The following is a 24,457-nucleotide window of genomic DNA, read 5'->3' as shown; positions in this document are numbered from 1 at the left end:
GAAGAAATCTTTGCTGGCTCCCATGAAAACCAGTCGGACACATTTACCGTGTTTTGAAGATTACTAATTTGTTTGGGTGGGGCTTTGTGTTTTGCTTTTCCAAAATTTATTTCATATGGAATAAGAAGTAAAGAAAAAAAAGCACTGCATAATGCAGTGGCAAAATCTGTTTCCAGTACCGTTTCCCTGAGACCACAACAATATAGATATTGCACGCGTTATGCTTGTCACTGCTGCTCCTACCGCAAAGACAAAATCAGAGAGCAAGCTCTGTTCTTCAGCCTTTTATTCTGACAATATCCAGAGCCGTCCTGTCTTGCAATTTGCTGCTTGTATGGCATTTACCGTCCAGCGGGTGAATGACGTAGTTTTGCCCTGTTTGGTCTGGTCTCGCTCCTTTTTTGTTTAGTTGAGAAGGAGAAGGTTCCGCGGTGCGGAAGGGTTCACCAACGCCCGCGGTAGCCCCCGGGGACCCTGGGGGTGGGAGTCCTTTCCTCCTCTTGCAGCAGCCACCTGAGCGGCAGCGCGGAGACGTGCTACCACCTCGCTGGTTCAGGCCAGCTTTCAGGCTCTCCGTCCACAAAAGGAATGAAATAACCCTTTGTGCGTTCTTCCAGCTACCACTAGTTTGGAGTGATAGAGAAGTTCTTTTTAGGATTGAGCTGGAAGTGTTAAACAAAAGGGGGTTGTTTGCTGCTGACTATTTCTTTTCAACCTGCAGCTAGATGAAATTCAATTTTTGTGTTCGCTGTTTATTTTTTGAAGTGAACTTAAATACCTCCTTCCCTCCTCAATTTCTTTAAACTCAGTACTTCTTTTGAATAATATGTACATACGTATGTATGTATATTTTCTTAGTTTATGGGTTTTATATTTAGGAAGAAAAATTATATCAGTGCCTCCACAGCAACGTGACATGTTCTATGATTTCATTTAGCAAAATGATGTTTATCTTATACCCTGAATATTGCACACAGTTAAATAATTTAAATATAATTTCAATTTATTATTAAATAAATTAGGATGTGCTTATGGAAAAGTATGTGCTTCACATAACTTAGAAACAAGTTTCTTTATAGTTTCCTCAGCACTTTGTTTACATAAAAACAGTGAAAAAATAGATTCAACTGCTCAAAGCATGAAAATCTAAATACCCCACATTAACATCAGAAACTTTAAGGGGTATCGGAGCAATGAAATCCCCAAAGAAACGAACTTAATAAATCTGTAAGAGAAAATTAAATAGCTCTTGACTTCAAAGCGCTTTCATCCTTTCCAGTAGGAGGAAAGCTAAGCAATTCTATAAGACAAATATGGACGCAGCATCATTTCCTCGTAGCAGTTGTGTTTCCACCAGGCATCCTCTTGACCTCTGAAGAAGAATCCATGCTTTGGTATTTAATCATGTCAGGATGTATGACTGAAACGGTGCACCCCCGAATTCCAGCTTTCCCGGGTCCCAAGGCTCACTCTAAGCAGTTCTTGTTGCTTGGAGAGCTTCTCTTGTGTCTCAGTTTTCCTTGCTCTGTTCCTTTATCTTTACTCACGTGCTTCTTAGTGAACAACGCACTCTGTCCGTGCCCTTTCGGCATGGTCCGGTTCAAATCCTTCACCTGTATTCTCCAGACGCAAGCACACAGAGGCAGACTTTCATCTCTCTGTCTTGATTTGCTTTATAAGCAAAACCTAACAAGTGTTTTGCCTCCAGGGTGTAAGATTATAAAAAAATTCCGAACTCTTTACTAAGCTACTTGCAAAGAGCAGAACATTCTTAAAGCCGAATCATGAAAACAGTAACTAGTTGCTCACCAACAGGATACTAATTTCCACTGAGACAGCACAGCCTCCAAAGAAAGGGTATTTTTCTGTTTAGTTTAGGCCACTCTTTCTTATTTAAGCCCTCATTTTAATAAGATATTCTTGAATTTTTGGTGAAGGTGTTAAATGGACACCTTCATAAAAAATGTGTCTGTTTTCTTGTGGATTTTTACAGTCGTTGATTTGACCTCCTATTAATTTGGCAGTGTTTCTGAATGTAGATGTATACTTTGGAGATCAGTGACAGACTAAAGGAACAATTCAAATTGGAGTTGGTGGATTTGGTATTGGACAAATGCAACTCTGATGTAGCAGTTCTGCAATGTAGCAGTTCTTATATTATGAAAAATTTCCCTATCTTTAGTGATGATTTATTCAGTAAAAGAAAAAGTAAGCTCAAAATATACCCTATGTTTATGGCATAAATACCACAAAAAGTAGTCAGGTAGAAGAATAGGCATTTTTGTATGGGCAGGCAGAAGACATTCAAGGTAGGAGAATGAGCAGACTATTTCCAATCGTCGTCATCTATATTAGCTGTCATGTGCACTGCAGAGCATGTGTGAGGCCTGCACCCTTATTCTTCAGTCTCTAAATGAATAATATGGAGTTGTGCTGCCCTGAATAATGACATTCCAAAGGCAACAATACAGCAGACTGTCCAGTACAGGTTTTCAAGTAGGTACAAAAGAACCAAATAGTATCTGTCACTTCCCTCTCGTCATTACCAACAAGAAGAGCCCTGTTCCGATTTTTTTGATTTTTTTTGGTTTTTTTGCATTTACCAGATGTGCATCTGGTACCTGTGCTCTACAACTCCCGCACTGCTGTGTGGTATGTTTTCTGCTCATATTTTGTCCATGTGACATCTAAAATTAATGTCTTAAAGCTGAGTTTGGGCATAGTTACAGTTTATATCTCTGTAAATATTACCACTAATTTAGTGCAGTGTATTAGTATATGGGAATCGTTTTACCCACTGAAGGAGAAACCCAGGCGAGTGTGCTATATAGATGAGTTGTCATTCTGTATCCTGGAAATACAGGTTGAGTTGTAGTTTTTATATAAGTTCTGCCGTGGAGCACGTTGGCAATTGGGAATCGCTGAACAATACAGGCAAAGAGATGTGATGACAAGCTTGTTTTGTCAAAATGCTGTAATTTATTTTTATGCTTTTCGTTGATTTTCTTGGTGGTGAAAGGTATTAGTCTGACAGCTTCTGGACACTAATAACCTGTCTGTCAGTGCGGGTGGGGGAGCCAGAGCAGCAACAGCACGGGATTTCTTACAGTGTCCTGCTGCCTTGCCGCAAGGACCCTCTCTAGACTTAGAACCTAGTTGAGTCTTCATACCATTCAACGCTGTCCCTCCCTCCCCTCTCTGGGAGATGCCAGACAGGCTGCGTACCTTGTGTCTGAGTTAACGAACGTCTTCCCACCAGAAGTGAGCTGTAGTCACCATTAATTCTTACATGGACTACTGAGTAAAGCGTAGCGTCAATAATCAGGGCTTCCTGTATTATTGGCTTCCTATGCTTGGTTTTTTGGAGCTCTTCTTCCTTTTTTTTTTATGGACTTGACATTTACTTCCATGGCACGAAGCTTATTGTTCCTACACATTATACTAAAATCCCCAAATGTTGAACTGGTGACAAAACATTTGAAATTGTATGTACTGAAGATCTTTCAGCTGTTATAACTGTCAGTGATGGTATTTTACACTACCAAGTAGAAATCCATAGGCATGCTGAAAATCTAGCTGAAAGCAATGGAGTACATTTGTTAATGTAGCCTTTGCTGCTGGTAGGCCTTAGAAGTTTAATTTTCTTGAACCAGATTCGTACTCAATTGTAAGTACGTTGCAAAGTACAAGACTGGAATTCACTGTATCAGGAAATTGACAATAAAAAGGTTTTCACTAAAATGTATTTGGCCCCCTGAAGTTATATGCAACGGAGGTACACATTTAGGTTTTGGTAAGTGATTTTCCATTAGTTAAAGATCATTGCACATAGTCCGTATTTGTCCTATGACACGCTGAAAACAATTGCTCTGTGACTTCAGTGGCCAGGTGTGGAAATACGGGCAGTTAGCAGCATGGCGATACCCGAGAGTCTCGAGCACGTTATCCGCAGCAGCAGCAAAGCTCTCCTGTGAGATGCTGTAATACAGAGCATGGACTTGGGCGTCTAGATGGACTTAAAGTTAGACTGTGGGAAGCAGGCAATTATGTTCACTAACTATAGTCAGTTGAAGAGGATACGGTTAGCTGCAAACAGTTATTTAAAACTGAAATACAATCACTTCAAAAAGGGTAATCTGGAAGCCTTTCTTTCTGCAAGAGTGAGTTAAGTCTGTCTGAGTGAGAAGAAAGCTGATTTTCTAACATCTTATTTTAGAAAATGAGACATTAGCAATAAAGTAACACTCTGCAATGACACCTGAACACAGAAGCACCTCAGTGTCTTAGGCCACTGTTGTGACTACAAATACTACAGTAGCCTGTATAAGGAATAGGGCTGGAAGGCTTTTACCTTCCTATTACATTTGCAAGAACAGAAACAAAACCAAACTGGATTTGAATTTGTGAATGCCTTGGAACCCATTTATACTGAGCTTTAATACCATTCACAGTGACAGAGCGTCCAGCATTCATTCAGTATGTGGCAGCGTTCAGATTTCAACGTGGTTATAGGCTTCATCCACTGATCTTTGAAGTGTATTGCAAAATTCCTATCTGTTTTTGGTGCGGAAGAATCAGGTCTTTTAAGATCGTTTGGCAATGATGCTTTCGCTGGTATATTTTGCGCATCCGGTGTTACAGTTGTTTGAATCGTCCTTAGAAACTTTCAGATAGGTGTTGAACCTGCCCACTTTGAAATTTAATGGGATGGGAATACATTGTTCAAAAACCAGAACTCATTCCAGGCTTTTGTTAAGAAACCTATGTCTGCCATGTACCTTTCTAAGGATTTGCTCCCTTTTTTTTTTTTTAACCTGGACACACTATCTGTTTTCTAGTTTGTTCCTGAACCAGAATCTTCACACTAGAAACACCTTCAAATATATTTACTAAAACTAAACTCATTACGATATCATCCACAAATGATATTCAAGCATTTCCAAACAATTTTGCAGTGTTCCACAATGATATTGAGGTTGTTTATGACAACCCTTCCCCTCTGCCATCACTGTATTTAGTTTAGTATTTCTTCCCCTGTTAAATGAAGTTTTCTTTAACTACATACATTTTAACATTTTTGTTCCTCTTGCTTATAATACAATCTTAGATTGTTGTATACTCCCTACGATACAATAAGAGAATCTACAAAAAATAGAATCTAGCATGTCGGGGTGCGATACTAATTATATGTCTGATTATTTGTGTGAGTACATATTTCAATCTTTTGATGACTTTTTATCTTTGAGCATTTAAAGAAACTATTACATCTATTACAATGTAATATTTACATAAGAAATGTAAATACAAGTACAAATATTGAGGGGGGAAAGGCTTTTTCCAATATTTGAAGTGAAGTTCAAATTATGACAGATGTTCCACAAGACACACTGCGATAGTATTTGATTAACACGTCTTAGCAGAATGATGAAGTCCACAGATTGACCAAGCAGTTCTGGTGTAGGAAACTGAAAGCTGAGAAATTGATTGCACTTTCAAACACCACACAAAGGTCACCAAACTTATTATACTGAAAAACCATTTACAAAGAACAAAGGCAATCTGAATGCTATTCTGCTTGTAACACTAGGTATTGAATGAAGCAGGATGGGCCCATTTCGTCCTGTAGAGTTCCTTGGCTACTCTGCAGAGAGCACATTAACATCTGTAAGCTGCCCTTGTCTACGCTTATCGCTTGCCACCATCACTGGGAGGTCCAAAGGGACATGCCACACAGTCCTTGGATCCAGAGGAATAAAATAGGCAAGCCAACCAAGACTGGAAAGGCTGAGCCGTAGAGATTACCTCACAGGGGCTGGATTCTGACCATGGTTAAAGGGGGGAAAAAATAAAGGAAAAAAAAGAAAAGCTAGGGAAAGCGGTGTATTACTGCATGCCACACAGGCAGCACAGCTTACACCATGTACTGCTCTGTTTGTCTTGGCAGATCTGTGTGCGCGGATCTGGCTGTGGGCGTGATTCTGCCAAATATGGTCAGTGTTCAACTTACACCCATGTTTAGGTCTCTAGTTATGCGTTTGTCTACCATGTGCCTCTCTCTGCCAGTCCACAAAACAATGGCTTCCTAGCCATTTCTATTCTGAATAGAAGATAAAATTACTGATGTAAGCAGTATGACCATGTACTAAATGTTTAGTTGAAGCTGCGAGATCCAATATATTAGATATTTTGCCTGTAAGCCAAAAAGAAAATATAGGCATAATAAAGAAGCTTTTAGTGATGGTTGCTGTCACAAAATGAGATCAGAAAAATTATGTACCGTTTCTACCACAATGGATTACGGCATTTTATTGGTACAGGTCGCAACGTTTCATGGCATGCAGTGCAGAATGCTGAATGCATTTCATGACCTGGTTTTGGCAGCTTCTGGGACATCCTTTCCGTAGCTGAATTTGTGTGCTCTCCTTTCCTCTTCCCTTAGAAGCAAGGCACACATTGCAAAACGTTGAAGTCCCATCTCATACATCTATAAACCATCTATGTCCAATTGTGTTCCTTTGTCCCTCCGATGATGCAAAAGTCAAACGGATATGTATAAATAACACTAGTAGCTTTTATATATTTACACTTGTTGCAACTTATCAGCTAAAGATTCTTTACATCTGCTATAGATGTTAAATGCTTTTTATGTGGATGGATATAGTTAATTAATTGTTCTATGGACAGACAGATTTAGAGAAATAATCACAATTCCATATACTATCTCTGAGTTCTGGATTTTACATTTAGATCTCTGAAGTGTATCAATGATGAGTAAAATCACAAGCAGAAAGAAATTTCCCTGTTTACTATGCATCTGAGGAGGCTTCTAGCATACGTTGATTACAGCAGGTACTTGACATGGAACATTTTGCCTTCATGAAAAGAAGCAAAAGTAAACCCATCCTGCTTCAATTATCCGTCCCGTTTACTGAACACACTGAAATTTCACCTCTCTCTTCTTTGGAAGCAACACCATGTTTTTACAAATTCCTTCTGCGCTGAGAACTGTAGAAGCGTCTTTTTGCCTTCACTGGAGTTCAGGAGTGGTCTGTTGTGAGAAGCCCCTCAAATGCATAGGTCCTTTCACCTTCTGGGGCTAAATGTGCTGATCTCAGTCCAGAACCAATTGTTTAAGCATCGTGTTGAATGTGTATTCTCCTCCTCCTCCTCGCATTGTTATATCATTGTGTGTTACACTATGTGTATCTTCCCTGGTTTCTCCCAGTTATGCTTTTGCTTTGTTCTGTAGTCTGATAAAATCCTTACAAAGTTTTCACAGTGTTTCTTACCTTTATTCTCCTTTGTGTAACCTGTATTTTAATGATCCCTTTCCCTCTTTTCCCTGCTGCTGTTACAGTTTTTATTTTCCTGTCTACTTTGTGGGCAGACTGTTCCATATCACCATTTTTATTCCGCTGTTTTCTTCTTTTAGTCAAGCAGTTTTCTGTTCTTCTCTGTAGAATTACACTTTATGACTACCAGGCCATGTGTAGAACAAACAAAGAGAGTAGCGACAGTGCCCATAGCTTACTGGACGTAAGTATAGTAAATTTTCTGAGCACATTTCCATGCAATCATCAAAGAAAATTGTTGCAAATATCTCATGGCCATTGTAAGCCCATTATTTTGATTTGGAATGCTTACAGCTCTTGCGTTTATCCTAGTGCATACCAGGAATGGTTCATTATAAACAAATGCAAAGTGTTAAGCATTTTCAAGTTCAAGTACTTGCACAATCATTTTTAATGCTGGGCCACCATTTCTGAGGTTCTGTCAGAATGTTCTTTGCACCGGATGAATCCTCCTTCTTAGGACTTTGTAAATTTGGCAACAGATTGTGCTTTGTTTGGGGGACTGGAATCACATATGCCTTTTCTGTATGCAAACACGTACATGCATGCAGAAATGTAATTCAAATTAAAAACTGAGATTTGTTTTTTTATAGGAAAGGATTGGTTCATTGGCAAGGCACACAAGTCAGTGATTTTTATCACATTTTTTTTCCTTAGTATTTAAAGAAGATGTCTTTTAAAGTAGAATTTCAATGCATTTAAACCCTTGTCTTGCAGTCCGATCTGGGTACAAACCCTGCCCCTCTGCAAGGCCTGATGAGAGTCAAGGTGGGTCTTGCAAGGGCAACAATTCCTTGTTGCTAGATCGTATGTCTAGGTAATAACCCCAAGGCTATTTTATAATCATAGATATGTTTTACTGATCACTATAATAATCTATTAGAACTGATAAGGTATTAGATGAAGTATAGCTTTTGCATATTAAAAAGGAAACATTTTAACAAATATATGACAGTATTAGCATGAAAAATTCTTATGGAAAGACAGCAGCAAAACCCTCGAGCAATTTCACCAGTCTGGAAAAGCTATCTGATAGTATTTTTAAAAGCACAGGGATCTAGCTAGAAAAAGTAAGCCTACACATAGTTAAACTGCTGAGTAAATATCAAAGTTCTGGCAACTTCCAAATCTCTATATGTGGCTTCTATGGTTTAATAATCATATGCCGTTTGGGATGTTTTCATTTACATATTGACATGACTCTATGTTTTTCAAATAACTGCACATTTGGATTTACTGCACTTATCAGTCTGTTACCCGCTCAAGCCTGAACTGAAAAAAGACTCTCTTGACATAATGATAAGTACCAGGCTGTGCAATGAGACTTAAGTTATCAGTGAAATAGAACGGGGTGCTGTGAATCACATTTGCATGAAAAATTTTCAAATATATTACAACTCTTAGCAACAACCTTCCATCCCAAAGCTTGGGGCTTCAGCTCAGTTTGCATAAGCACCCAGCACGAAGAGCTGAAGTATTTCTCTCTTACTTTAACAGCTTGGGGCTTGAATCCAAGAGATTTTCACTATTCCAATTTTTGTCCAGGCTGTGTTTATGGAGAAAAAACCCTGCAACTGTTGTGGGATACACTGCGACATGGCGAGCATGTTCTTTCTTTATTTTTTTAAAGATAGCCAAACTCTTCTTTAAACCTCAAGTGAGTTTTTTGTGATGTCCAACATGAAAGATGGGCAGAGCTTTGGTTATTTTATTATTTTCCTGTTGATTCAGTCACATCTAATAACCATGACTACAGAGAAAGTATCGAGAGATCTTGCATTAAAAACAGGGCTAGATTCCTCAAAAGTATTTTTTCCCTGGTTTTATGCCCAGTTTTGCACATATAGATCAGGTTATTAGGCAGTATTCAGTACAGTTTCTACATAAGCAAAATGCTTGTTCACGAATGTTTATCCTTCCTCTTCACAATTATGGTTTTACAAATATCAGAATAGATATAGGGACGAGACTGAGACTCTTTAAAAACTTCGTATTTTCAGCAGCGTAGAAGTGGAGCATAGGCATCGAAGACTGTATGACTACTAAGGATCTATCGCAACATTCTGACAAAATTGTGGAAAATAGGTGTCGGGGCTGGACCCCTCTTTCTATCGTAGCTTTTTAGGCTGTGGGACTAAAACGATAAATTAGGGATGGACTAGATTTATAGATCATCTGGTCCATTTCTTTACCAGTACAGGATTGCTTCTGAAAAGATATCCAGATACTTTGTTATTTAGCAAATTCTTTGTTTTAATTTATTCAAGTCCCAGATAACTCTCCATAGAACCACTTCGTTGCAAATGTATCGGTGCCATAGAGTCACCCAGCTCAATTCCTTTGGCTCTCAATGATGGTTTAGATACACAGAGAGAATAAAACTCCTGCCGTTTTTGCTGGAGTTTTTGAAGGAACAGCCTTTGAGTGGAAAAGGCTGTCTTAGTAAAATCTCCTTTCATGAGAATGCATTTATATCAACGTAACGAAATGTTTTTCTGCTAACATTTCAAAACAAATTATTTTTCTGATTTTCTGTTCGTATTATTGAAGTTTTTTTCCAGATATATTGTTTAAAAATATTCTTTTAGTTCTCATATTAAAACACTTTTATAATACATAGTATATTTTACATTAAATATGTCTGTTCGTAAGTAGTAATAAATACATTATTTTACACTAAATCATTTGGCATTGTGAAAACAAAAGTATGCAACAAAGTTAATGACTTGGGTGTGAAATTTCAGGTTTTCTGATTCGGAATGCAAATAAATAAGATGTCCCCCAAGGCTGAAATTTTGTTTTCTTTTCTTCTCTAGGAAAGTCTCGTAGCTTTTAATCTTTTTCTATAAGATAGTCCGTAATAGGTGAAAATCTTTACTGTCTCGGGCATTATGCGTTCTGCTGGCTTGCTGTTTCAGCCTGTCATGCCACTGACTGACACGAGCTCTTTGGCTCTGTGAGTTATCAGCCCTGTGCAGAAATACTCTTTGCGGCCTCTGAAAACTTTAAATGGCCAGTTCCTGCTGTGCAAAATGGCACTGCTGCGGTACGGTGCTGATTCAGGATGGTTAAGCATGATTTTAGATATCTGAGTAATTCTCTTGAAGTCAGTATGACTTCTTACACGTGCTAAAATACTCTGTTGCTATGGAATCTAAAAAGTCTGCAAAATTTTATTTAACTAGGAGACCCTAACACAAATGAGTGAGACAAGGATACATTCCTTTCCAGATTTCTGGAAACTGATTTTTCTGCCTGAGATTCTTTCATAAAAGAAGAATCCTATTGATATTCTTTTAAAAAATAAAATATTCAAAATGTAGTAGAAGTACTGTAAACACAGGATTTTCAAAGTATTTGCTGTATTTGTTATGATGCAGAAAAACAGAGGGAAGAGGGGAGAATCTTAAAAACTCCTTGAAGTGCTTACAACTGGGCCGTCAATATGACACAGATAACTTCATTTAGGTAAATTCAAACTTCAGAAGCTGTTCCTAGCCTAATTAGTCTGAGGTAATGAATAGAGATTTACATTACAGAGAGGCAAGTCTGTGAATTGCAGTCTAAGAAAAACGCGTATTATCTACCAGAGCTGTTCCTCCAGCAATAGCCTGGGAAATAGGAGCCCCTAGAGGTTAAATATTTCAGAATCATTTGCAAAACTTTCCTTTTCCAACTGATAATCTGTGTATATGACCAACCACATTAACAGACAATTTCATTACGGTATCTTTGAATATTCAGTATAATAATATTTGCTTCTTCATAAGAAAAAGTTACTGTTCTTTTTCTCATTCTACCCATGCATTTGAATATCCATAACGTCGCCTTTATATGAAGAATTCAGTTAAGATATAAATACTGCATGTTTTGCCTTTCTATTAAATGAGTTGCTTCTCTTCAGCCTTATAATGCCTTCTTTGCTGCAGTAAAATGGATTATGACTGAGCTTGTCTTGTAAGTAAATTTTATCAAGAACTTAATGAATATTTGTATGAATTAATGAATAATTGTGCTTTTGAATACTTAATGAATATTTGTACTTTTTGCCTTTTACATATGTTGTGCTGCTTCTATTACATGATTTTAAATATAGTAATATTTGTTAATTTTTTGCTTTCCAATTTTGCATTGTTAAAATCTGAGAAAAATTTGGCTACATGAATGCACAATTGCACTTCTTACATTATTCGTGGCCTTCACTTATATCCGTATGTCTTTGCTTAGTAAGTCTAGCAGATCGCAATATACAAACCACATTTATTATTGTGGTTACCGTTAAATTTTACATAGATGTCTGGCTGTTTGGAATGCTGCTTGGGTGGGCTGTTGTCAACAGAGCAAACTGTTGCGGTGATTCACTGTATTGTTCATCACTTCATGGATTTCTGTGAGACGGACCTTTTACAGTACATGCCAGATAAGGTGTACTCTGGATGTTGCTGAATTTTTTTACCTGGCCCAATTCTTCTAACATTTCAAGTTAACACATAATGAGCATTGCCTTTAAGAGAGGTTGCCTAAGAAATCACAGAGAAATATCATATGGAGAAGAGGAAGCCCTAAAATGTATCTTGTATTATTAACCTGTGTGTTTTATTACTGTTCTTACCAGAGAGCAGAGTTGCAGATTGAAGTGAATTTTATCTTTCTTGAAATAGAACTAATTTTTTCATGTAGTCATTTTGTTTTAATTGTAAATTATATGAGCTTTCATCAAAGTTTGGAGTAAGAGTTAAGGAGAATTAACTGAGTGGCTATTGCCAGAGGGCAGAGGTTGATCTCAAATGCAGCTTTCAAAGTAAATATCAGGGAAAGAAATCATGTTAAAATGAGACTTCGATGCTAACTATAACAGCTTCAAAAATTTCCAGAAACTTTCTGTGTTTATAAGTATTGTAGTTTCATGTGCATATGATAAACTGGATGCTGGTTCCACATTCTTTACACTTACAATAACTGATAGACTGACACATTTCGGTCCATTCACAAAGTAAATTGCAGTATATTTTAGTGGGAAAATGCATTCTCTACGCGTCTAGTCAGAGTCGATTAGACACTGGTTAATCAATGTGTTTTGCTCCTAGAAATAAATTAGTTTTATTATTTTAGTTCCAGAATTAATATAAGAAAGTATTTTGTGTGTACTCCTGTACTGTAGCCAGGACAGTTATAATCCTATGGCACTTCACTAGAGAGTCAAAATACCCTGCATAATGAAGAAATAATGTTCAGTAATGTTCAACAATAAAAACACTGTATGCTGCCATGCATTGAGAATTTTAATGGACACTTCAAATAAGATCAATAATTTAAATGAATAATAGCTAAACCTATTATTTATTGATGGGGTTAATTTCAGAATAAATTCTCAGTGGTAAGATACAACCCAGTGAAAATATGAGAATAGCAGTAGTTGATAATCGCAGAGTTACGCTAGTAACAGGAATTTCAGTTCTGTGTTAGCTTTTATTTAAAATGGGATTAATGGTATCGAACCACTGCCAGTTTAGTGTTTTGAAAACATTCTGTGGGATAATATGAAAACTCTAATGATTTCTTTAGGTTCCTTGTGGAATTTAATCTATGCAGTTGGTGGCACTCTGATCTAACAGCAAAAGGTAAGTGTAATTTTTTTCCCTGGCCCTAATGACAGAAATGCCTAGATTAAATTGGATTTTTGAAATTCAGATGTGTGTAAAATGTTTTAGATTAAATAACAGACGTCTGGTAACAATAGTTTGTCTCCCATGACAGCATCCTCTTCTTTGTTAATGTTTCCCAAAACACAAGATAATTAAGATCTTCTATGAATAACCACGAAGTGCGTGTGTGTACTCTAGGAATACAGTACACTACTATAATGGAAAAGTTAAAGTAGTAGATAATGATTAATGTTTTTTTAAAATGTTTCCCTTCATTCCAAAACAGTCTTTGCGAATAAAGCAATTACACTCGCCTTTTTCTGCTTATACTCCACTTTTTCTAGAGCTGCTGTAATATGTAGGGGGTTATTGTGCTGGAAAATGCCATTTCAACAGAAGTCCACAGGAACATGGTCACCTCAATACAATTTCATATGAAAATAATTTTTAAGGCTTAAGATAGTCAATTTTATGCTTTTCTTTTTAAACAAGACTGGTTAAAACTGTATTTTGTTTTATCATTCCATTCAAAATAGACATTTTAAAGTAACAAAATCTAGATGAATTAAAATTCAATTTACTCAATTTTTAAAAATGTATAGGCTTCATTTGAAATAATAATGACATTTTAACAGTTCCCATAAGAATTGGAAGATTTCAATGTCAACTCTCTCTTATATTTTAGCAGACTTTTTACGGCATTTCAGAAGCGTTGCTCAAAACTAAAGGGCTATTTTACAAGAGCAGCGCTCTTCAGCTGGCTATTTCATAAGCACATTATGCTGCATGCCATTTACTGGTATAATAATTTACACCGCATTCTTCAGCCTCATATTTGCAGATTTGCATATTCCTTAGCAAGGCAAGGGATAAAATTGCTACTTTAGTCTTCAGTTTATATTTGCATTGCCTGGGTACTAGGCTGTCTTTATGCCAAAATAATATCCTGTCTGAAGATAAGGTATCAGGAAAATGGAACATAGTGATGCCCTGGAATATTCCAGTATCCCCTGTAGTAGTAAGATGCTGGAGCTCTTCTAGCAGAAAGACCTGTCCTGGAGCAACCGGGAAGCATGGCAGTCAAGGGCAAAGCCCACGTCAGGCTACTCCCGGACCTGTCGTAAATGCTGCGCAGGGAGAAGGGGAGGCTGAGATGGGTGTCTGCTGGAGGGGAAGCTTTGGTAAGAGCCTTCTGGAAATACAGGTGCATGAACTTAGTATAGCCTGTCCCATACCGATGTAAACTTAGACTGCATTGCAACACTGGGGCCAATTCTTCTGTTACACGAGCAGTGAGCCCGATGTAGGCTGGATGCACGTACACAAATAGAGCTTCATGGGAACCAGCCAGACGCTATTTGCTTTTGGGGCTGCTTCGTAATCAGCAGTGCCTGGACAGGTCTGCTAAAAACCAAGACTAACTTTCCAGTGATTTCCCTCACCATGATGAAGAATGTCTCTTACACTGATGGCTGTGAAGGACAGCAGGGTTTGCTGGGCTAGACCCAGAAAATGCAGAACTGTTCCTATATCTGACGAGGAACAGCAGGTATGCCAGTCGGTCCTTGGTGTTTGCAGAACAGCGCAAAGCAGCTAGTGCAGGGAACAGGTAACTTTTTGGATGCTTTTTCAAGTGTACTGTACAAATATGCCTTACTATATCCTGACATGAAACATCCAATGGCACTTGCATTGCACGTTAGGGAAAATATCCTTTAAAGACAGTATCCCTCTTCATCTCATGAAAATGAATGTCTGTTTTGTATTTTAAGCATGTGCTAACTACAGAAGACGGCACTAGTAACGTGCAACCTTTCTTAAAGACAAAGCTATCATTACAGCACTTTGACAGACAGGCACGATTGAGGAATATTCATTCACATTTTAGTTGAAAGTGAAGTTTTAGCTTTTTACTCGCTCCATTTCTTTGATGAGTAAGAGTATTGAAAATACCCCCTCGTCATGCTCATTGGAATGTCATCATTTTTGTGGTACTGCTTGCCCAGTTCAAATTTGGTTAGGTAGCAAGTGATAGTTGGTTAGAAACCAACGCATGTTAGTAAAGCAAAAGCAAGAGAGATTTCACAAGAGAGAAGTCAGCAGGAGAGAAAAGCATCTGCTTAGGTTCTTCTGTAGATGCTACGTTACCAGTAAAAGTTGCAATAATTATGAATGCACTTCATGAAATTAAAACTAATGAACTTGCACATTTTTTTACTTAACAATGCTTAACAAAGCTCAGGAAAAAAAAAAAATCAGTTCCTCTAATGGGGAAATTGCTTCCTGCTCAAATTGTGACATTAATAGAGCATCGCATATTACGAAGATCTTAGAGGGTCCCCACACACCTACCAATTACCAAACCCTAGTATGAAAAATACTTCTGCACAAGATCTTGTAATCTCAATCACATTTGTAAATGAGAGAGAAGAAACTGTTGCCCTAAGCCTTGGGCAACGCCATCATCTTCTGGACTCTCACGAGGTGCTGGAAATCCGAGACCCATGGATCTTTGGCAGTCTCTTTGTTACACAAGCCATACGTTGATACAAGTGAGGGTAGACCCAAAATACAGGCGATAAATTTCAGTCATTCTTGGCAACAGATAAGGAGAACAGAAAAGAAAGGGAGAAGGTGCAGTAGAGCTAGTCAGACAATTTTTTAAAAAATGCTAAATTGTTAAATACGTCACGATCATAGTGAAAACATCAGAAATTACAAAACTTTTCTGAGCAACTTTAGTACCTCCCTTGAGTTCTGTGCCTTTGGGGGAATATTTTTTTTTTATTATATACAAAAATTATGAACGGTTCAGAAATGCATGTCCTCATGTGTGATTGCGAATGCAGTTTTGGTCATTCCCCTGGCACTGTGCAGTAGATACACCACCGGCTCTGAAACAGATTATCTTGAATGGAAGATCTGTCAAGTCCAAGAGCCTGTTTAGTGTAATCTATTTTTGTCATACCTCGTCTTGTTTTCTCACTTAGCAATTAGTTTAAGATAGGCTTAACATTTGTGCTGATGTGCAAGTGTATCTCTGTGTTCAGGAAGAATGAAGGGGTGGGGAGGAAAAAGAAAGGCAATGAGGGAGAGACACTGTCCAACAAATACATCAGTGTGAGAGTCAGAAGAGCTGCCGTCAGTTCCCAGCTTTGCTGCTGTCCTGTACTTTGACCTTGAGCCAGTCTCACTGCTTCCTGGTACCTCAGTTTCCCAACCTTTAAGATGTAAATAGTGATGCTTTCTTTTTCCTTGCACTCCAAGGGCTTCAGATTAAAAGTGTTACGGAGTCTTAATTATTACTATTTTGGGAAGCAGATAACAAGCATTGGTTCTGGGCAAAGTAACACTTCTGCCCCCCACCCGCAGAGTTATTCTAACTGATGAAACTCTGCAAGGATTCCCAACCTGCAATCCAAAACGTGTTTTGGCTTCAGTGAGATGTACCACAGTTTAGATATCAAATAAATGGAAACCCCCATACATAATAGTGATGCACAGCATCGCTGAAATATGAATGACAGTAAGTGCCTCTTGAATCTACAGAGAAAGAATAAAAGCTTGTGCATAAACGTAAAGTAGGTTGGCAATGGCTAAACCGTGAATAACTACTTTAACAGTTATGTCTTACAAAATTACATTCCATGGATAAACTTTTTTTTTTTAATTGAAAAAATAGTGTTATGCACTGCCTAGGAAATCTCACAGGGTGGCAGAAGCTGAGTAACGTTTCCGTTCTCTGTGGGCTCTGTAATGCAGCATCTCACGTTGTTCAGAATTTTGTGTGCTGTTCTTCTCATGTTAACATCAAGATATTTTTTCCTGTGCCTATAGCGCAGAGGTTGAAACAGACCCTAGAGCCCTGTGATACTGAATATCCAGCTTTTGTTTCTGAACGCACTATAAAGGAGACCACGGGGAATATTGCTTGCGATGACTGTTTCAAGTAAGCCCTTTCAATTTTTTTTATACAACTGTTTGTGACAAAGCAGTAAAACTGAATTATTCAAGGTTATGCTGAAAAACGTACAAGTCTGTTATGTTTTATCTTACATAATGACTTCTGTCAGGGTGTCGTTTCTCTTATTACAGGGGTCATTTAAAAGTTTGATACTCTTAAATTAAAGCAGCGCCTAGTATTTTCTACCAAAAACTGTAAAGCCAGCAGAGGCTTCGGCTAATTTCAAAGACGAGTGAATGTTTTAAGACTTTTCCTGGACACAGGCAGCATTCTAAGGGCATATTCCGTAAAGATTTAGATACAAAAGCTTAGTGCTGTTAGCTCTCCTGTACAGGAGTGAAACCCTGCTGGAGAGGTTAGAAGTTCCCCTGTGGTACAGTGAGACTGGTTGTTTTACTTGAATGCCAAACAGTGTTTCCTTCTTCGAACTGTTAGGCTGAAAGAGTGGGAGAGGACTAAATCCATCCTCCAAACCTTCAGTGCTGGCAAGCTGAGTTAGTAGTAAGAAATCTCACGTCAGAGCTGCAACCTTGTCAGTTCTACCATTGCTGCTGTAAAGTTGTCCTTTGTGGGGCTGAAGAGAAAGACTTGGGTCTAGCTTTCCTCCTTCGTACTGAAAATGTCTGTCTCTGCATTTGGTGCCTATGTGCAGTGACGTTTTTACTGTAGTTATGGTACACTGTAATTGAGGAATTGCATCAGTATTGTTTATGCAAATTTCTCTACTTCAGTAAGTCTCTTAATTGGATTTCCTTTATGCTGAGAGGTAATCATCGCAAAGGACATCAGTATTTACAGCAATAATTTGTCTATCAATATAAGAAGAAGTCTATCAATATAAGAAGAATCTATAAGTCAAACAAAAATTGTTACAACTCTTCCTTTCCAGACTAAATCAATATGCAATTAACAAATAAAGGTGAAAACCTCTTCTCTTTGAAGTCAATAGGTGTGCTTCTGGACTTGCTCCTAAATTTTCTCCTCGATATCTCCATTGTTTTAACACAGGAAACAGGAGTAAGTACACTGGAGATATATTGTAAGTGGCAGTATTCACTTTTAATTTGCTGCTGACCAACTTTTAATTGTAAGGAAATTATTAATGTCTCGTGTGAATAATTGGGTTTGTATGGCTTTGTGGGATAGAAGTACGAAAGTGCTTTGTAAGGCGATCCTCGGGAACCCGTTAAGTGTACAATAGGTCCCACTCCCTGAAAAGTACAAACTCACCAAAATCAAGCCGTGACTTTTCCACTTGACATATCAAATACAATGTATGTTACACTGCTATGAGTGCTTCGTGCCAGCATTGTAGAATTCAAGCTGCCTTATTTTGTGATCATTTAGCGGGTTACTGAGAATTTGTGCAACAAGTTATCATACATCTCTTACATTTAAATATTGCGGATGGACATGATTCCATGAAAAGAAGGTTAATTTAACAGGACCAGGTTTTCTCAAAGGAATGCAGATTGCAGTCTGTCTTCTTAGGTAACTTCAGGTCAAAGGAAATAACTTTCAAAAATAACACAATTCTGCAATACTTGGACAGCATTGAGTTGGAAACTGAGTTTAGTGAAAATTATAGTATTTCAAAAATAATGCGCTAAGATCTTTTTCATAGAAAAACATTTTGTGTTCCACAGTGGAACAGAAAAATAAAAGAAAACCCTGTAAGTTACAAACTGATCTCAAGGCACCCATTATTTTTCTCCACAAGCAATGGCAAAACCTAAAGAAATAATCCAGAAGAACTATTAGATTCTCATGGGAAAGTTCTTCGTTATACCATTTACCCACTGTCATTAACAATCTACAAATTGCATCTAAGATTGCAGACTGCATTGGATTCCAAATATTTTTGTTATAACCCAGGACACTTTCCCGCAGAACAGCTAAGGAATTTGACCCAAAGTCCTTTGTAGACCTACATCTTCTGACCCAGTTTTCTGTTTCATGGCCTCAGTAACAATAAATATTTTTACAAGCAAGTGTATTGCTTAATGCTTGTAATTTAAGAATGATGGGCTCAATCAGTCAAAATTAGGGTTCAACCTTATATGCCATGAGTCTTGAACTGCCACCGCACTCAACGGTTAATCTGCATGGCATCTGTTGCGTGCTGGGCTCTCAATTCAGATCCCGTTGAGTCAGTGGGATTATTTTCTGTGTCCTCCTTGGATCGTGTTATAGATTAATCTGTTTGTGATGTATACTTGCAAACCTTGATTACAAATAGAAAAAAATATTTGTAAATATTTAGCTCAATATATACCCACTCTAATATTGCAAACCTATTTGAAAGACACTGGAAAAGTCAGTATATTGTGAACAGGTCTGCAAACAGAAGTTGTGCAAATACTCTGCTGCAAGCAAGTTTGTGTCACAAGTTACTCATTCAAGCCACTGCCTTTTGTTCCTACCGCGTCAGGCACTACTATAGAGCCCTTGTCTGAAAAAGGAGACTAAAAGCAGTCTCTTAGTAGAAGTAAAAATGATGACTGATGTTAATTGAAACCATATAACGTTACTTAGATAAGACGTCTTGGAGCACAAATGCTGTGTTGCTGCTAACAAAGTCACAGTCACAGTTAACAAGGGCACACGGTGAGAATCAGAGGCTCACTCTTACTCCGCCCCGCGTGTGCTGTTACTGATCTTACAGAAAATCTCTGCACTTCGCCGTTACCAAGGGGAGCGGTTACCAACTGTAGTGATGAAAACTAAGCCTTATTCTTATAAACGTTTCCAATCACAGTTTTTAATCATGGGTGCTTGGATTTAAATCAAAGTATCCTCACAAATCAGTCACACAGTAGCAAGGACTCCATGCTAATTACTTTGTAAATAGCCGGCTCACCTTTTCAGCCGTCTCCGGAAACTTATTCGATCAATGGAAGGGCACCTATACACGTAAGCAGACTTTGAGTCAGGCACTAAATGTATACAGGCACATAAAATACACTCTCTATATGTAAACTTATCTCTTACTAGCAAAAAATAAATGCTACTTTGGGATAATTTGCAATGTTTAAAAACAATTTTCAAAAATATAGGTTTTATTAAGCAAGCAGGAGCCTAAAAGAAAATAAGAATTAACATAAGAATGTCATTAGGGTCAGGGTTTGGCTGTCCCACCCCATAATTTGTTGTTATTCAATATCCCAACAATTATTAAATTAATCTGTTATTTAAACAGCAATCAAAAAACAAGTCAACCCACATTTTCTAAGCACTGTCAGCAAGACAGAAAAACTGGGATTTTTTAAAAATCTGAAATGCCTTCATATTTTCCAGTAAGCTATTCCCTTTTAGAGCAAAAAACTTAAAAAAAACCAAAAAGAAAACAAAAAGCATTACTTCTGAAAACTCAGTTGATAGACTGTTGAATGTTCTATGGCAGCTTCAGTATTGGAAATAGTTAATTGCTAGAGAGAAATATTTTTTCTTTATCAATGTCGACTGGCACTCTTTCTGTTGAGTCAGAACTACACTAACGCCAAACGCCCTTGGTATGGGTTTTAAAGGCATTGTACTGCTCGGAGATGTGTTTTTGATTAGACATTAAATTTGAAGTCTTTGGCTAAATAAGCGTCTCAATGCTGCTTGCAGTTTTATGAGGTATTGCCCCAACGTGTTAGCCAATTTTTAATACAAGTGAGCATGTCAACCAAAGTTCTCCAGCAATTCTCACTGGTTACATTACCAGTTTTTGCTTTCTGGTGATCTCAGCATTGCAAAGTTTAATTGCTGATACTTAAAAAGCACTAAAAACGTCTAAGGGAAAGCATCCTTAGAAAGACAAAGTTGTTATAAATTGGAAAGGATCATGGCTGTTATGACATTTGACCAGAGAAAGTCACCTGGTCCTTTTAGTATATCCACTCATCTGTTTGTAGAACAAACAAAGAAAGTTTTCTCTAATTGCAAATCTCATTTTTGCATGAAAATTCGGGTGTTTTTGTTTAGCTTCATTTAGGAAAATACCATCAATTTCAGCATTAACTCAGGGTGCTATGAGTGTGGGTATAGATCTTCTGTAGGCACAGCAACTTACTCATCTGACTATTTATACATTAAGTATATATTTTAAAATTTCAAAGTTGCAAGGAACCATTTGAGTACATAGTTGCCAAATTTGCATGTTCAGCTGTAGAAACTATGGGTATACAAATGAGGCAGTAGTCGCACAGTCAAATGCTTAAAAATCTGCCCTTTTAACCTCTCCTGTTCATGTGTGATGACATACTGGACTTGGACGCAGATCAAAAATCTGGCCTTACTTCCAGTGACCCAGGGACCAAAGCCCCCTTCTCTTTTACTTGCAGCACTCACGGGTCCACAAGGTCAATACCAAAACCCCAAAGAAACTGCTTTGTTCCCAGTTGATTCTTTGTGCACAGTCTTAAGACGCAAAATAAAGAGAAAAGTAAATATGAGAAAGCCATATTTTCACTAGGAAAGCAAGGAAGTATGTAGCTACAATCATCCTAACCCTGGGAAAGACACATGTGTGTGTTTTAATTATGCAAGACGAATGTAAGTGTTCCCTTTACTTTGTTGTATATCACATGTAAGTGGCCTGTTAAATTGATAGGAACTACTTATTTGATTAAATACTCTCCCGTGTGTCATATATTTGGCCCCTTGGAGTGTTAGTAAGCAGACAATTATTTAACAGGGAAAATCATCAATAAACCAAATGCCTTCTCTTGCTTTCTTATAGACTGGGCGTTGAGTGCTGTTCATTGTCAATAAAAAGAGGTAAATGGCAGTGGAATTACAGTTCAGGATGACACTGAACCCTTCACGTGGATATATAATGGCAAATTTCAGGGTTGTCCACTGAATGTGCTTATTTGGCAGTAACAGATAAATAACAATACAAGTTAGATTCAGATTGTTCAGGGCATGAGTATATTCGTGTCAGGAATAGTGCAATCTGCAGACATTAAAATGGTGATGGTTTTTAAAAACCACTTCATCTTGAGACGTATCACCATTTGCTAAAATATTTCTGCATTTCTTTCTCAGTAGAAGCTTGCCAAACTGCTGTACTTGATCGTGTTTAAAATGTGTAAATAAATACGCCGTTCAATTTCCCATGAAATAAATAATCATTTGCCTTTTCAGATGTAGTTAGTTTACTTCTAAATAAATCAGCTTGCCACATAAAACAAGCAAAGCATCAAGGGCCAATTTCTTCTCATTTGGAGCTCTATCTATGTACATCAGAATATCACTGTAGATTTCCTGGAGTAGTTTGAGCAGTAAATTATAGTCAGTCTTCTAGAAGAAACTTTGGGTTGTATTCATTTTACTGTATCCATCTTATAGGACCCTACAGAAGAAAACCAAATGTTCTCTGTATTTCACCACACTTTGTTTAGACTGCGCTTGCTTTTTCAGCAACTATGCCAAGTACACACGTGATACCATGCACATAAATGGTTTTGACCTGTGCCCATGCTGAGTCACAGGTGTGCTGTAGTCCAGCTGCTCACTGCTGATCTTGGCAACGTTGAAAGATCGTAATCTCTGAGAGCTTGCTTAGGTGGGCATGGAAGTCAAGGAGTATCTTCAGGGGAAACTCAGTGTTTCGCATACCTCGGTAGTTAATTGTTGAAGTCTCAAGAATCAAAATCTTAGTCTACAGAGTCATCTTGCACCTCTGCTTTGAAAGTCAGATCTTCCAGACTTGCAGAATACTTACGAGTGTTAAAAGTCTTTATATTTGCGGCAACAGCAGTATTGGTAGAAACTTACGGTAGCCAAAACCCCAAAACTCTAGAAGATCCCAAAAGACTTTTTTTCCTGTTCTTTCCATGTAGAAAGTATCAAATTATGCAATTTAAACTGCTAGAATTGTTTACTACAGGTCTTTATACTTAGTTTAAAATCCTATATTGTGTGTTACCCACACATCTCCAATTGTATGCTGAGTAACTTCCTCTTCACTCCAAAGGCAACAGTGATTACAATGTTTGTCATTCAGGTGCAATTTAAAGTCACTGTATGGGTAATTTAACTCTACCCTTTGATAATGTATATTGTGAATGACCAGTTCAGGAAGCACTGTAAATTACTATTTTCATTTAAGAAAATAGGTATATGAAATAATAGGGCAAGACATATCTACGTTACCAGGCAGGTCTGTGCCTGCCACTCATTAGTTTAACAATCCTTTGGACAGTTTTCAAGGGGGTTTTTTTGTTTGCTTGGGTTTTTTGTTTTTAAATAGACAAAGATTTTCTATATTACTGTTTTGTTTCAGAACTTTTTTAGTGTGCTTGTTGAATTCAGGAGTATTGTAGCTGCTTATACACAGAATGCCACCTTACATTGAAAATAGTCTTTCATTACTGTTCTCAGTTTCTATGTCAGAGTGTGCCCCAAAAAATCAAAACCTTGGAGTTTGTTTATTTAGTCAACAAAACCAGGCAAATCTGTATTCAGATTCTCTCTCTCAATTTGCATGGCATTGTAATCATCATAAAAAAGCTAAAAAATCTTCATAAAAAATATGAAACAATCACTGTGGATCAAAGGAGAAAAAGTCTATTTAATGTAAAAAAAAAATCGGACCATAGTAATCTTTTTCAAAGAGCATTTTGAATGGCAAGGAATATATATTGAATGAGAGGGGACTCTACAGAAGGAAGAGGAAGATGAGGCAATGTACAGTGGTCTTTTCTTGCAGACGTGTGCAACTTTTTCATTAGGGGACTTCATAGCACTGACCATGTGGTCCGTCTGTCAGTGCTGTAAAATCTTGGATACGTGGGTCAGCTTCCTAGCAATTAGATCTATCCGTGCTGTCAGTAGTTTCGCTGTAGGTTTTCTCTGACAAGTAGGATGAAATGTGCTCTCTCTCTTAACTCCCCACTTCCCTACTGATGTCTTCCAAATCAGCCTAGAGCTGAATTGCTCGAGAAGTTTATAAATAAAACTTCTGTGTGGGAAGGGGGTGATCTCCACCCGTTCACTGTTCATAGTTAAGCTCAGTAGTGCTATAAAATGTAAATATTACCACTACTTAAAAGTTAACATGATTTTACATTTTAAACAAGCAGTTATAAATATTAACCAAATGACAGATAGTAGCTGACACAATGAAAGGATGCTTTGTAATGACAAGAGATTTCAAAAGTTGTATGAATGCCATAATATATTGAGCTGATAGTAATATATATATAGCAAAGGTGGCTTGGAATAGGAAAACTTATTAAAATTGGAAAACATTGCAGTGAATTTTTAAAGCCAGGCACACTTGTGAAGAATTGCCATCACTAGGAAATTCATTTCAGTTTATAATATATTCATATTATATTATAGTCTGATTGATGAAAAACAATGCAAACATGACTTAGGCGTCTGTACATTTAGCACTTCTCTTCGTAAAGGATTTGAGAGCTTGATAGATATTTAATAGCCTTTAACTTGGAAAAACAACATGAATCTTAAGATTTGAGTGCCATGCAGGGAACATTTATATA

General features: G+C 37.6%; 1 protein-coding gene across 1 annotated transcript in view; it reads left to right on the top strand.

Moving 5' to 3' along the window:
* Positions 1 to 24,457, top strand: part of CACNA2D3 (calcium voltage-gated channel auxiliary subunit alpha2delta 3) — a 485,172-nt gene that overhangs the window by 449,415 nt on the left and 11,300 nt on the right. The window contains exons 32-35 of the mRNA XM_075514383.1: positions 7,461 to 7,536; positions 11,257 to 11,309; positions 12,918 to 12,973; positions 16,835 to 16,946. Coding sequence (XP_075370498.1) covers positions 7,461 to 7,536; positions 11,257 to 11,309; positions 12,918 to 12,973; positions 16,835 to 16,946 — 297 coding nt within the window. The remainder of the gene's footprint in view (positions 1 to 7,460; positions 7,537 to 11,256; positions 11,310 to 12,917; positions 12,974 to 16,834; positions 16,947 to 24,457) is intronic.

The sequence above is a fragment of the Mycteria americana genome, chromosome 11, assembly GCF_035582795.1.
Source record: "Mycteria americana isolate JAX WOST 10 ecotype Jacksonville Zoo and Gardens chromosome 11, USCA_MyAme_1.0, whole genome shotgun sequence".
Taxonomy (NCBI): Eukaryota; Metazoa; Chordata; class Aves; order Ciconiiformes; family Ciconiidae; genus Mycteria; species Mycteria americana.
This window is presented reverse-complemented; position numbering and strand designations above follow the sequence as displayed.